This window comes from Giraffa tippelskirchi, chromosome 4 (assembly GCF_054371585.1).
Source record: "Giraffa tippelskirchi isolate mGirTip1 chromosome 4, T2T-mGirTip1v1.2.pri, whole genome shotgun sequence".
NCBI classification, from domain to species: domain Eukaryota; kingdom Metazoa; phylum Chordata; class Mammalia; order Artiodactyla; family Giraffidae; genus Giraffa; species Giraffa tippelskirchi.
The window spans coordinates 119,920,345-119,935,159 of NC_137278.1; the positions used below are offsets into that span (position 1 = coordinate 119,920,345).

Consider the following 14,815-nt stretch of genomic DNA (forward strand, 5'->3'; position numbering starts at 1 on the left):
GCCATAAACAGGTACAACGCAATGCCATACTTATTTCATAATTTTAACTTGGTTCCTTAAATGATCAAAACAATATCAAATCTAAAATGTAATGAAGGCTTAGAGAAGACAGGAAATAGAGATCTTATTCTTTGTAGTCCCAGCATCTGGCAAAGTACCTACATGTAGGGAAGGATCAATAAATAAATGTTGATTGAATTAATGAGTTAAAGTTTGAGGAAGCTAAGGTTTGCATGTTAGGAGAAGAAAGACAGGTCATTTTCCACATACAGAATACAATGATCAAGAGGCAAGAATAAACTGAATTCAGAACATAGAAAGCAGTTAGATACAGGTAAATTAATAATGTGCAGATTTGAAAAGAAAGACAGAGGTCAGAGGAAGAAATATAAACATGATTTTCTAGGCACTGGTAAGCTATAACAAATGTAGGTCTAGGGAAAAAAATGATCAGAGCTGTGTTTTCAGATTATTCTGGCAAAAAAAAAAAATATATATATATATATAGGATGGCTTCCAATCCCCTCTCCCACAAAACAGAGCTAAATTTTCAACTGCATGGTCTGAAAAATCAATAAAGAATAGAACAAAGTTCCTAGACTCTTACCCAAACTGTAATCTTACCCAAGCTGTTTCTTTGAATTTACTGAGTGAGCTATCAGCCTGCAGTTCTAATTTACGATGAAGAATATGAAGTTCTTCTTCATGTTTCTTAACAAGTTCTCTTTGCTCCTGTTATTATAAAAATTAAAATTATAGCTTACATTGTGATTCATACAAATTTACATTCTAAAAAGTCTTAAATATTTTAACTTTAGTATACTAAAATCCCTATGAGAGGGAAGGAATGCATGTGCATGCATTTCCGAGCCCGTGTTCACACTGACAAGCCTAGCCTCAGAGTATAATTTATTCTTAATATTAGAATAACATGTACTCATTATCTTTTAACTTGGTTCTAGCAAATTTTTTAATTTTAGATTTTTTTACCCCTTAAAGTTCTAGCAAATTTGATTTCCACTGATACGATTGTGATGGATTTCATTCTAACTTACTACCTCAATCTTTACCTATTAACTTGAAATCACAGTTTCACCATGAACATCATTACTGGTTTACTCAGTCAATAACACAAACTGCCAGTTTTACTGACAGATCTGTAATCCAATCACGTGAAAGTAACAATACCTGAATAGAATCATTTGAAAATAGGAAATGAAACACCACTTCAGGGCAGAATAGTATTTGGCATTTGTCTAAAAACACCATAATAAATAAGACAGCATAACATAATAAAATACCTCTCTGGCTTTTTCTAGCAGATGTTGATACTTCTTCAACACTTCTTCCTTTTGATTTAACCTTGCTTGCATGTTTGCAATGGTCTGATGAGCAAGTTTCAACATGTGATGAGATTTTGGTTCCACCTCTTTTCTGCTGAACTCGGCTATAAGCTTTTCTTGTTCTGCAGTGGCAGGCAATCGAAGCCTCAGTTCATTGATTACTTTGTCTCTTGACAGAATATTCTCCTCTGCTAACCGTAAAGCAGATTCTTTTTCTCTTAGTTTCTGTAATGATAAATCATTAAAAAAATATACTTTTTTTTTTTTTAAATGCTTCATATGAATTTTAGTCAGACTGGTGGTGGTGGTTTAGTCACTAAGTTATGTCCAATTCTTGCTACCCCATGGACTGTAGCCTGCCAGGCTCCTCTGTCCATGAGATTCTCCGGGCAAGAATACTGGAGTGGGTGCCATTTCCTTCTCCAGGGGATCTTCTTGATGTAGGAATCGAACCCGGGTCTCCTGCATTGCAGGCAGATTCTTTACCAACTGAGCTACAAGGGAAACCCACTAACAGCCAAATGCTACTTTCACTTCAGTTCAGTCACTCAGTTGTGTCTGACTCTTTGTGATCCCATGGACTGCAGCACACCAGGCCTCCCTGTCCATCACCAACTCTTGGAGTTCACTCAAACTCATGTCCATGGAGTTGGTGATGCCATCCAACCATCTCATCCTCTGTCGTCCCCTTCTCTTCCTGCCTTCAATCTTTCCCAGCATCAGGGTCTTTTCAAATGAATCAGCTCTTCCCATCAGGTGGCCAAAGTATTGGAGTTTCAGCTTCAACATCAGTCCTTCCAATGAACAATCAGGACTGATTTCCTTTAGGATGAACTGGTTGGATCTTCTTGCAGTCCAAGGGACTCTCAAGAGTTTTAATAAGGTTAAACTGTATTTCTATGTGACAGCAGTTATCTACATGCATATTTTATTTATAAGATTATTATATATGTTATAAATTTCATTGTTATGATGAAAATGAAATTTAGTTACAATACTTTATTTAGATCTTATAGTTTTAGAAATAGAAATGTGTGGTGGTGATAGATCTATAAATAAAATGTAATAAATCATTTCTTTTATTTTGATTCATTGACTCATTAGAGCACCAGAAGAGTAACCCGTAGAAGTCAACAAAGTATAAAAGTTGGAATTTTAGTGGTCTGAGTCAATGGATCTCCATTATAAAATGTGCAGCTTCTCAAAACAAAACAGAAAATAGTATTTATTCCTCAACAGAATTAAGCAAATACTGAAAAATCAAATAACTCATTGGCAATTCACATAAATGACAAATTTACAATATAGAAGACAATTTAAGTTTCTTTGGTTGATTTAAAAATGCACAATTTAAAAAACTGTTTTAAATGTATTTACAGTAATATGATTTTCATTTTAGTTGACATCTAAATATATTCAGTTTATATTATTTTCTGTATAATTTAATAAAGAAGACAGATCTGACCATCTATTAACCAAATTTAAGACCTAGATTAAACTAAGAAACAATTCCTAGTCTACCTTCAAGCCCTTTAACCATCCACAAAAAGGAATAAACTGAAAGTTGATCCAGAGTTTAGAACATATGCTTCAAAATAAAATATAAAAATAAACAAGGATGAAAACAATTCCTGATCATTGCGGGGAAGGAAACACATTGCTCATAAAGCTTCAGTCAAATGCTCTTTTGGTTTCCTTTCATGCTAGCAACTGATGAGTGTGCCCAAAAGTGACAAGTAATGACTAAAAGAAGAGTGATTTCAAATTAGCCATATCTACTGTTCTTTATCGGCAAAAGACAGACTAAAGAAGAGAGTGGAATAAGCAACAGCTTCATCATTTTATGCTTCATCCTCACTTAAAAATATTACTTAGAAAATTCCACAAGTATATCCAATAATACACTTATCAAAATTCAAGGAGAAGAGGGCAACAGAGGATAAAATGGTTGGATGGCATCTCCAATGAAATGGACATGAACTTGAGCAAACTCTAGGAGATGGTGAGGGGTCAGGAAGCCTGGCATGCTACAGTCCATAGGGTCACAAAGAGTCAGACTTGCTGACTGAACAACAACAATATACAAATTCTTCTAATTACCTCTTCCAGTGATCTGCAAGTTGCTTGGGTTTCTAGGATTATTCTGATATTTTCCTTAATTTTTCTTAGAGCAATCTCAAGTTGATTCGGAATGGGCAAACTAGGGTCTGGCATTGATCCTGTAGCCTCTTCAAACTATTGAGAAATAGAATTTTTTTTAAAAAAGCAGTTGCAACATTGGAAATAACAATATTAATTTTTACAACTACATGACAAGACATAGTTAAACTCCACTTATAGTTGACACATAAAAAGATATCATCAATTAAAACTCCAACTCAGCCATAAAAAGGAACAAAATTGGGTCATTTGTAGTGATGTGGATGACCCTACAGTCTGTCATACAGAGTGAAGTAAGTCAGAAAGAGAAAAACAAATATCATATATTAACACATATACATGGAATCTAGAAAAATGGTACCAATGAACCTATTTGAATGTCAGGAATAGAGACGCAGATGTAGAGAATGAACCTGTGGACACAGCAGGGGAAGGAGAGGGTGGAACGAATTGAAAGAGTATATACAGTACCACATGTAAAATAGATAGATACTGGTAAACTACTGTATGACACAGGGAGCTGAACTCAGTACTCTGTGACGACCTAGAGGGGTAGGATGTGGTGACTGGGAGGGAGGCTGAGGAGGGAGGGGATATATGTATACATATAGCTGATTCACACTGTTGTATACCAGAAACTAATGCAACACTGTAAAGCAATTATCCTCCAATTAAAATAGATATATATATAAATTAATAAATAAAAATAAAATTCCATCCAACCTTAGAAAATATTTCTATTGGTTAACACTATAGGTCCTGCTATAGAGTAGCAAACAGGATGAATCATTTATACCTTTTGTGCTTCACTTAGTATTTCATTTTGCTGACGTTCAAAAACATCTAGTTGACGTTCCAGCTCAACTTCTCTCTGATCCCAGGCCATTTGTCTTTCTTCATGAAACTAAAGAAAGATAGTTGGGTCATACACACACAGAGAGACACTCACCAGGCCTATCAGAAGAATTTTTGCATAATCTTTTTTCTTTAATCCTCACAACAACCATTTGAGGTCAGTGTTATTATTTTCATTTTAAGGAAAAAGGAAGAAAATTCAGAGATTAAGTAATTTGCCTAAGATCACAAAGACAGGCAGGGGTGGAGACAGGATTTCAACCCATCCATGTACCCATCCATTCATTCATCCAAAACATGTTTAATGACACATTCTATGTGACAAGTATTATTAGAGACAATGAGAACACAGCAGTAAACAAAACCAAGTCCCCTTCACCACAGGATTTATATACTACTGAGGGGGAGACAGTAAACAAATAAGTATGTCATATGTCAGAGGGCGATGAGTGCTATGGAGTAAAATGAAACTAGGTAATCCTTATTTAAGGAACCTTGATGATAAAATTTACTGTTGTATGTTGGGTAACTAGTGAAGGCCTCATTGATAAGGTAAGACATGAGAGGTAAGATCAGAAGGCAGTGAAAGCATAAATAATATTGGTATCTTAGGTAAGAACAATTTAAGCAGAAGGAACAACAAAATTTCTAAGGCAAGCAAGCATCTGCTTAGTGAATTTCATCTGTCTCCAAAGCTTCTGTGCTTTACTCTACACCAAGCTGCTTTCTCTTATTCCATCAGTGACAGCCAGTAGAAACTTGTAAAGGTGAATTCAAATAACCAATAGTGAAATAAAAATTAACTTACCAAATAAACTTGGTTATGACTTCTTCCTTTTAAGACTACTAATGCAACTAAATAAATGAATACTGTATTTTTAGTATAGCTTAAAAAATAAGAAACAGAATATAAGAATAATAATAGCAGCTATACTTGATTAGGAAAATAATGTAGTCATCAATGCAATGTTGTTATATTAAAAATCTTAGCAACAAAACACCAAAATAAATATAAAATGAAACCTTATTCTGCTGCACAATTTCTTCCTCCAGACTACTGATTGTATGCTCATTTTCACAAATTATATTATTCAAATATTTTATTTCTTCTTTATCCTTGACTAATTCTCGATTGAGTTTAAGCTCTTGAAGACGGAGTTCTTCTATTTTTGTGTGCCAATTGATTACCTAAATATTTATAAATTACATATACAAATGTTAATACTATATTAATAAATAATGTATTTTTCTACTGATCTTAATGATTTTAATTCAAATTAATGGACATTCTAAAATAAAATAAGATATAAAATTATCCTTGGTTGTGCCAAAAAAAGTTTATTTAGAATTTCTATAGACTTTTTTAATATGTAGAATCTTAACATAAAACATTTTTCAAAGATGCTGAAATGGATATCACTAACATTCACATTTATTTATTCATTTACTTTCATATACTTGCTGGGTCCTTAGTGTTTGTGTGTAATTGCAACATTGGTTTTACTTTCATAAATAAAAACCCCAAATGTTTCTAGCCTAGAGAATAAAATTTAATTTCAAAATAATTATCTTTCATTAATTCCTTTCAAATAAGAGAAAAAATAAAATTACATTAAAAAATAAACATGGGCCTACTACTTGTTTAACCACTGTAATGTTTAAGAATAATTACAATTAGTATTTAATTAATATATACTTTCCTAGAGTGTTTAAAATTCTTTGATATTACAATCTAAGCATTTCTCCTGAAACTATGGCTTAGAGGAGTCTCATTTTATTGATAAACAGATATTCTAATAGCCCAAACTCCTAATTTATAAAATCTAAATTAATAAACTATATCTGGAATTTTGCTCATATATTAAGCATTTTCCACACAGGCACATATTAACTCAAAATTATTATGTAACTCTTTAGAAAATATTGAACTTAAAATCAGTGTTTTACCTTTTGGGCTCCTCTGGCATCCTTTAGAGTGCTTATTAAATCTTCCAGTCCCTTTAACTTTAGTTCCATCTCTAGTGTTTTGTTCTTCAGACTTCTATGTTCTTGTTGAGAATTTTTCATTTCTTCCATTATCTTAAGTTTGTCATTTTGTAACTGAATCATTGTTTTAGAGAACTTTTCCTGTTGTGCCAAAGGTAAAGCTCCACTAAATTGTCGTCGTAGAGACTGAATTGTTTGGCGCAGATGTTTTGCTCTGTTTCTCCCCTCCAAACGGGCATAAAAGAGAGCTTGTTCTTTTTCATCAAGTTTCTGCTCTAAGCGCAAATTATGGGCCTCCATCTTCTGCAGTTTAGATGTAACTGACTCCAACTTACCAAGAGCAGTAGCCTCACTAGCTTGAAGACAGACTATGTGTTGGTGCAGCTTGGCAATTAGTGCCTTTTCATCAGACTGTGCCTAATATAAAAAATCGATATTTGTAGTAAGTTTCATGGTTTCCCAGTGAAACTTATCATGGATTTAAAAATCAGAATTTACTAATTTAAAACAATATGCTACATGAGATCCTACAAAAATCTAACCTTGTTTTAACATAAATTGCAAAAGACTGAAGAAGAAAAAGAACTAGAATGAAACTTATTTAAAATCTAAATCTGCCACCTAACTGCATACCAGTTGGAATATTACTCAGTTTTTTTTAAACTTCTGTATGTAAATAACAATACTGATAATAATTCTAATGTAGACAATGAGGAATTTTTTTTAATCCTAAAAAATCTATAATGTGAGAATATGTGAAAAACTACACATAAATATAAGAAACAATACTGTTATGAAAGACAAATTTCTCCCCATTGTCTGAACTGTGATCAGCGGTTGGCACAATGCATCTGTAAGCATTTAAATGCTTTTCTGTGTTATCAATGGCATTTCAAATTAAAGTTTTTCTAATCAAGTTACAATTAACAAAAACAAGATCCTCTATTTGATATATCCTGATTAAAACTACAAAATGATCCAAATATCTAATGTAAATTTTGGAAAAGAAAAGACTCTATGTAGAAGAGTTAATCTTGCATATACCTGATAGTCTAACAGCTGTGTTCTGATGGACTCTACTTCCTTCTCCCTGGACTGCTGTTGTGCATTCAAAATTTCAACTTGCCTTTTGGCAATATCAGAAATCTCTTTCAGTCTAGAAAGTAATAAGATACTTCAGATATGATTAGGTACATACTCTAAGTAAAAAAATACTAGAATTTCCAATTTCTAGACCCTTGTGGAAAAGCTGTTAGCTTGCAGCATCTCTTCTTTTTACGAAATACTAAAGTTTCCTGAAGTATTTCATGAAACATAATTCCATGAGAGGTTAACAAGTTTTAACCTCTACATTCCCAACATTCCTCTCCCTTGAAAATTCATATACACAGTATCATATCAAATGCTCTGAGAAGTTCTAAAGTAAAAAAGGATCTCAATCTATTCATATACATTTTCCAAACATAAATGGCCAACAAACTTCTCTCACAATTTTTTTCATGAGACACTTGTTACCATGGTTTGGTATAGCTGGAACAAGGTATTAGGTAGGCTTACCTGACAAAGTGTACATCTAAGATTACAGAAATTTAACATTTCAAGGCCAATTAATGAATGCTTTGATTGGCTTTATTTTAATTTATAAGTTAGCAGAAATGTGAAAAAAGATTATACATTTATTACAATTACCAAAAAAGGAGGGAAGCTTGATGATAATTATTAAATGTCCCATATGACTACTGTGATAAGATTAAATAGGTAAAGTAAAATGCATTTTACTTTGGACTGGAGTAATTTTCATTCAGTGTAACTGATAAGTCTGGTTTCCTCATATTGATTAGAAACTCTCATTGCCAGTTATATAAGTCTTAATCAATTAAACTATAACAAAATGATTAATTATAACTTAGTTTACTAAAAAAGGTGAGGTCCATGACATAAGAAGAATAAAGGAGTCCTTCATAGTAAAAGGGCTAGAAATGAGTTATATTACCAAAATGAGGTTCCAAAACACTGGCTATAACTTTATGGGTAAGCCATAACTCTTTTTAACTAATTATTTGAGCTTGATGAATCAACTCAAGGATCCTCATACTACTCTAAAGCAGTTAACACATGATTACAAAGAAATGAATAAAAGCATCTACCTGGTGTATAGTACTTCCTCCTACATATATTTTGAATTCTAAGAGAATAAATTGTTTCTTTATGTAAAATGAAAACAACAAATGTTATTTGGATTATTAAGTGGATTAGGATGATTCAATATATATTTAATACAAAGCACAGTACATAGTGTGTAGCTTCCCAGGTGCTCATCCACCTGCCAGTATAGGAGATGCAGGTTACAGCCCTGGGTTGGGAAGATTCCCTGGAGAAGGAAATGGCAACCCACTCCAGTATTCTTGACTGCAGAATTCCATAGACAGAGGAGCCTGGTGGCTACAGCTCATGGGTTTGCAAAGAGTTGGACATGACAGCAAATGAGCCCACACACAGTACATAGTAGATACCCAAGATATGCCAACTGAATCAAAATCTGAATTGTTCTTTATATTTTTACAGCAACCCTATTATAAGTAGATATACTATTACTCTCTTAGTAAGTTAAGTTTAAATAAATGCCACAACCTTCCTTCCAAAAAATTACTAATATGTGAAAAAACAATAGATCTCATAGGGTCCTGATGCCAAGTTCTGTGTTTTCTGTAATACTATTACTGGACTCTGATAAATGTAAATCTTGAGAAGTTGTTTCCTCTCCAATACTATTATTTATGCCAGTTAGATATCAATCTTGTTAATAATACTTAACAGAGTTCTTATAAAAAGAAACCAGCATCAACTGCCACTAAGGATATTACCCTTTACCACTGTAATGAGGTTTCATAAACACAAAGTACAGTGGACACAGCTAATCAAATGATCAAGCTCTGATCAAATAATCAAGCTAATCAAAACTTGCACATGCACTTACTTTGATACTTCAACTTTCAGTTCCATTTCACTCTTCTCTAATTCTAGAATGTGTTGCCTATCAGCATCACTTACTGTCTTGCTCACACTACCAGCTAATTCATCTCTTAACATCTGTTCCACTTTCTGTGCCTCCAAATTGATTCTGGTCAGCTGGGAAAATAACAAAAGATGTTCAGAAACATTAGTTTTTGGTGAAGTTTTCCTTTTAGTATACCTTTAAGCATCCTGCAGTCTTCTTTATTTTAATCCAGATACTAATTTGGGTGTCAAGTATTAAGAATAGATTGAAGATGTTAAGGAGAGAAAAAGCCAGGAACAAATTAGGAAAACTCTAATTATATGTCAACCCACCAAGTCATTCATATTGGTCAACTCACAATCTAATAAGATATGAATCTATGATACTCTTAATTTACTTAAAATGCTTGTTATATTTTACTTCAATTATATCATCTATAAATAAATCTAGTTAACATTAATAAAATCTTAACATATTATTTAATGACTCAGTTAAAACAAACAAAATAACATGAATGACCTGTGAAATTTACTAATTCTAAAGGAAGAGTGCTACTTCATTGTAAATTGTTGAATATTTGCAAACTATATTATTGCCAGCCAACTGAAGAATTTTGACCAAAAAAGTCTAAAACTTTCTATTAGAATGAAGTCCCTGAGTGGAGAGATTACTGTCTTTTTTATTTTGTGCTGTAACTCCAGTTCCCACACAGCATCTGGCATGTTACAGGCACTCAGAAATGATAACTGTTAAATGAATAGATGATAATGGAAGGAAATTCCATTATTAAGCAAATAACATCATTTTGCACATTAAATCTAAATTTTGTAATGCTGGTAAGAAATAAGAACTCAATCACAGAAATACATGGTTTCTTTTTAAACATTTCAGACATAAAACTACATTATTTATCCATTACATGAAACACAAGTACTGTATTAATATGCTACTTCAGAGTTACAAACAAACCTCTTCCAATAATACAATGGCTACCATGAATAATTCTTTACTTTCTAACTGCATGATAAAAATTATAATATCAAACCTCAGCAAATTTGGTTTCCAATTCAAAATTGCGTTCTTCCATTTGCTGTAGTGAAGTCTTCACATGTTCGTACATTTTTTGAGAATGTTCAGCCCGCTGCCTTTCATTTAATTCTTTCATCTCCAGCATAGTGATTTTTTTTGAAATAGAAACAATCTCACTGTTGGTTACAGATTTCTTTGCCTTATCCATGTTAGATTCATTTCCTAAATGCAACAATATGTTGGTAAATATCATGCTCTTCCTATCAAAATGCTATCCCCAATATTTTAGACATTATATAAGGAGGCAATATGGTTCTGCGGAAAACACACGAGCCAGTTGAATTATGACAGACCTGGACACTAGTCATAGCTCTGTTACATCTTGTCTGTATGCTGCCTACCCCATTTAATCTCTGGAACTTCCATGTTTCATCAATCAAATGATCATAAAAATTATTCTTCATAGAATGAGAGGCATATTGTGCTTTATTTTACTGAGCTTCGCAGATAACTGCAATTTTTTTCTTTTTGTTTTTAAATTGAAGGTATGTGGCAACAGGCCTGAGCTGAGTAAGTCTACTGGTGCCATTTTTCCAATACCGTTTGCTCACTTTGTGTTTCTGTGTCACAATGGTAATTCTCACAATATTTCACACTTTTCCATTACTAGTATATTTGTTATGTGATCCATGATCAGTGATCTTTGATGCAACTACTATGACAAACTGAAGGTTCAGATGATGACCAGCATTTTTTTATCACTAAAGTACTTTAGGATTAAGGTATGCACATTATTAGGAGAAGGCAATGGCACCCCACCCCAGTACTCTTGCCTGGAAAATCCCATGGATGGAGGAGCCTGGTAGGCCACAGTCCATGGGGTCGCTAAGAGTCAGACACGACTGAGAGACTTCACTTTCACTTTTCCCTTTCATGTACTGGAGAAGGAAATGGCAACCCACTCCAGTATTCTTGCCTGGAGAATCCCAGGGACGGCGGAGCCTGGTGGCTGCCTTCTATGGGGTCGCACAGAGTCGGACACGACTGAAGCGACTTAGCAGCAGCAGCAGCATGCACATTATTTGTTTATATATAATATGATTGCACACCTAATAGACTATAGTATAGTGTAAACATAACTTTTATAGGCACTGGGAAACCAAAAAATTTCTGTGACTCATTTATTGCAATATTTGTTTTGTTGTGCTGGTCTAGACCTGAACTTGCAGTATGTCCAAGGTATGCCTGTACAGAAGTAACAATGTAAAAGATGTAGTGTAGGAGGTGTCACAAATAGGAAGTCAAAAAAGGGCAAATAAATACATTTTGTTAACTGAGAAATACACTGTATAAGAAGAAATACAGTGAAGTAACACTACTCTGTGAATGCAAGTTCAATGACTTTTAAAGCCTTAAAGAGTAAAAAAGTAAAACCTGAAGCCATGTGATTTAGGGATTTCACCAAATATCTTCTTTAACCCTGAATATTATTTGGCTTTTGTATATATCTAATGGGCTTCCCCGGAGAAGGCAATGGCACCCCACTCCTGTACTCTTGCCTGAAAAATCCCATGGATGGAGGAGCCTGGTAGGCTGCAGTCCATGGGGCCGCGAAGAGTCGGACACGACTGAGCGACTTCACTTTCACTTTTCACTTTCACGCATTGGAGAAGGAAATGGCAACCCACTCCAGTGTTCTTGCCTGGAGAATCCCAGGGATGGGGGAGCCTGGTGGGCTGCCGTCTATGGGGTCGCACACAGTCGGACACGACTGAAGCGACTTAGCAGCAGCAGCAGCAGCAATGGGCTTCCCAGGTGGTTCTAGTGGCAAAGACACTGTTTGCCAATGCAGAAGATGAAAGAGATGCGGGTTTGATCCCTGGGCTGGGAAGATCCCCTGGTGGAGGAAATGACGACCCACTCCAGGATTCTTGCCTGGAGAATCCCATTATTTCATTATTATCCTTAAATATTTATTTATTTATTTGGCTGTCGCAGGTCTCAGTTGCCACACACAGGTCTTCAATCTTTGTGCAGAATATGTGGTCTTTCAGTTGTGGCATGAGAACTCTTAGTTGTAGCATATGGGGTCTAGTTCCCTGACCAGGGATTGAACCCGGACTCCTGTGGTAGTAGTGCAGAATCTTGGACACTGGACCACCCTCAAATAATTTATTTTATTTAATTTTATTAGTTATTACACCCTTATCTCATACATGCAGTTGTATAGCTTACCTTTGGACACAAAAGTTTGTGTTTAAATGAAAAGAAAACAAAAAAACCACCCTAATTTACAATGAAAAGATATCATGTAGGAATGTCGTTAGTCATTTTTTAAGAAGAGAAAATGAATATTTCTGTTATGCATAACAGACGTGCTCCAGGAAAAAGACAAAATTTGGTACAGAGTTTTATTTTTTAGAGTGTCAATTAATCATTACGTTCAGGGAAGTCAATTATTTTAAGGAACTGTGCAGTGACTCATTTTGTCTTTTATAATAAAGCCCTTCTCCTATCTTTCTAGCTTCACAAGCTTGAGTTCTATAACTGAGTTTGCTCAAAAGTACATAAACTTTTTTGAAACCAGGCAAATTGTTTTGGTGTCTACAACAGTTTTAAGAAGTACTTCATTTTGTCCTGTATATATCTTTAAAATAGTATATGATTTTAGAATAGTTGCTACAGACAGTGATCAAATAACTAATAGTAACATTACCGAAAAGCTAAATGTGTTAGGAAAACATTATGGAACCATTTAGGCAACTAAGCACCATGAAGGACAGAAAAAAAGTTGCAGTAAATATAAACATACAAAGAACATAAAACCCCTTTCCATTCTTTTTTGTGCTAAACTCTGATAGTGAAAAGAGACACTCATTATTTGGAGTGTCCTAGGGAGAGAAACAGCCAACACCAATCAATTCCTGCATGAAAAAAAGCTAATAAAGTGACACTTATAAACAAAGAGATAAGGAAGGGCAACAGGAAATAAAAGCTTTTAAAACTTCAGTGATACAAAGCCATGTATCAGGGAGATTAAAGTATTTGAAATTAAGGAATTTCTATAAGGAATTCAGCACTTATTAAAGAGACATAGGATAGGATGAACAAAGAGCTTACTGAAACTGTATATAATATTCTTTTCTCTATCTTAGTTAAAATGGCATCGTCTTTCATTTAAGAGTTACATGAAAGTCAATTCACTTTTAATCTCTTAATGAAATAAAAATCACATTTCTAAAAGTAGCTTATTTTAGACTTCCCAGTGTCAAGCCTCTCTAAACTATATCTCAGTTAACAATTTAACAGTAACAGAAACCTTGAAAAACATTAGAGCTCCCATGTATAGAAAACAAGCAAATTAAAAGAAACACCTTACCCAAAGGAGCAAATTTATTTGGAAAGTATAAAGCATAATGCTAGTAAGATAAAATAACATAAATCTTATGAACTAGGAAAACCATTTGAAAAACTAATATGGAAAATCTTAGCAGAAGCCACATAGAATTTAATACCCTTTGAGACAATAATATCTCTGTTAGATACACATGAAAATGTTGACTGTAGCAATAAATAAGCAATAGCAAAACTTAGAAAAGCTGGTGATTTAATCCCTCAAACACAGTAATTTATGGCATGAATATTTATAAGTATGATGAATAAAAAATGAAACATTTTGTACCTACTAAATATAGCATACAATGTTTATTATAATTTAAGTATATAAAATATATAAACATGTATAAGGTAATACAAAAATGATATAGTAGTGGAACTACGAGCAATATGTTCAAGGTCATCTTTTAATTTAAAAATATCAAACAATAAATTGCTAATATAACTTTACACACAGTGAAAGAGATCATTATACTGTCATTAAAATACAGATATTTCAATATTATCATCTGCATTAATTCTTAAATGGTTCAATATACCTAATGCTAACTCATAAATTTTAGCACATATGATTTCATTAGAAACAAATCCAATTTAATAACTAAAAACCAAATCTTGGTAGAGATTAGTACAAAATAGTATTCATCAACTGCCTGCTAAATTAAACAGTTAGGCAGAGAGTTCATTTTTTATCACACAACTTCCTTTTTATCTATCTGGTATAGAAAGAGAACTTTAAATGAAAAAATATTCACTATTAGATCTTAATTATTTTATATTATCAGAGTCATAATACTTACCTAATTTAGTTTCTTGTTCCCAAGCTTGTTCAATAGTGTGAAGTTTTTCTTTGGTAATCTCCAGTTCTTTACTGATAGACTCCATTTGTTCTTTTAGGGATACATTTTCACACTAAATAAAATAGCAACATCACTGAGAAAGTACCCTGTAATTCAGACTAATACCACAGAAGTGACATTGTCTTAACTTTACATAATAATCTCCTAAAGCTCACCATCTATTTTTTTTTAACAAAAGTAGAAGTTTC

General features: G+C 33.5%; 1 protein-coding gene across 1 annotated transcript in view; it reads right to left on the reverse strand.

Annotated features, from left to right (window-relative positions):
* CEP290 (centrosomal protein 290) overlaps window positions 1–14,815 on the reverse strand; it is an 88,954-nt gene that overhangs the window by 34,881 nt on the left and 39,258 nt on the right. The window contains exons 29-38 of the mRNA XM_081592053.1: window positions 14,568–14,679; window positions 10,388–10,593; window positions 9,322–9,473; window positions 7,389–7,500; window positions 6,306–6,761; window positions 5,382–5,546; window positions 4,300–4,407; window positions 3,444–3,578; window positions 1,302–1,568; window positions 625–732 (exon numbers count right to left, since the gene is read on the reverse strand). Of these exons, the coding sequence (XP_081448179.1) occupies window positions 625–732; window positions 1,302–1,568; window positions 3,444–3,578; window positions 4,300–4,407; window positions 5,382–5,546; window positions 6,306–6,761; window positions 7,389–7,500; window positions 9,322–9,473; window positions 10,388–10,593; window positions 14,568–14,679 (1,821 nt within the window). The remainder of the gene's footprint in view (window positions 1–624; window positions 733–1,301; window positions 1,569–3,443; window positions 3,579–4,299; window positions 4,408–5,381; window positions 5,547–6,305; window positions 6,762–7,388; window positions 7,501–9,321; window positions 9,474–10,387; window positions 10,594–14,567; window positions 14,680–14,815) is intronic.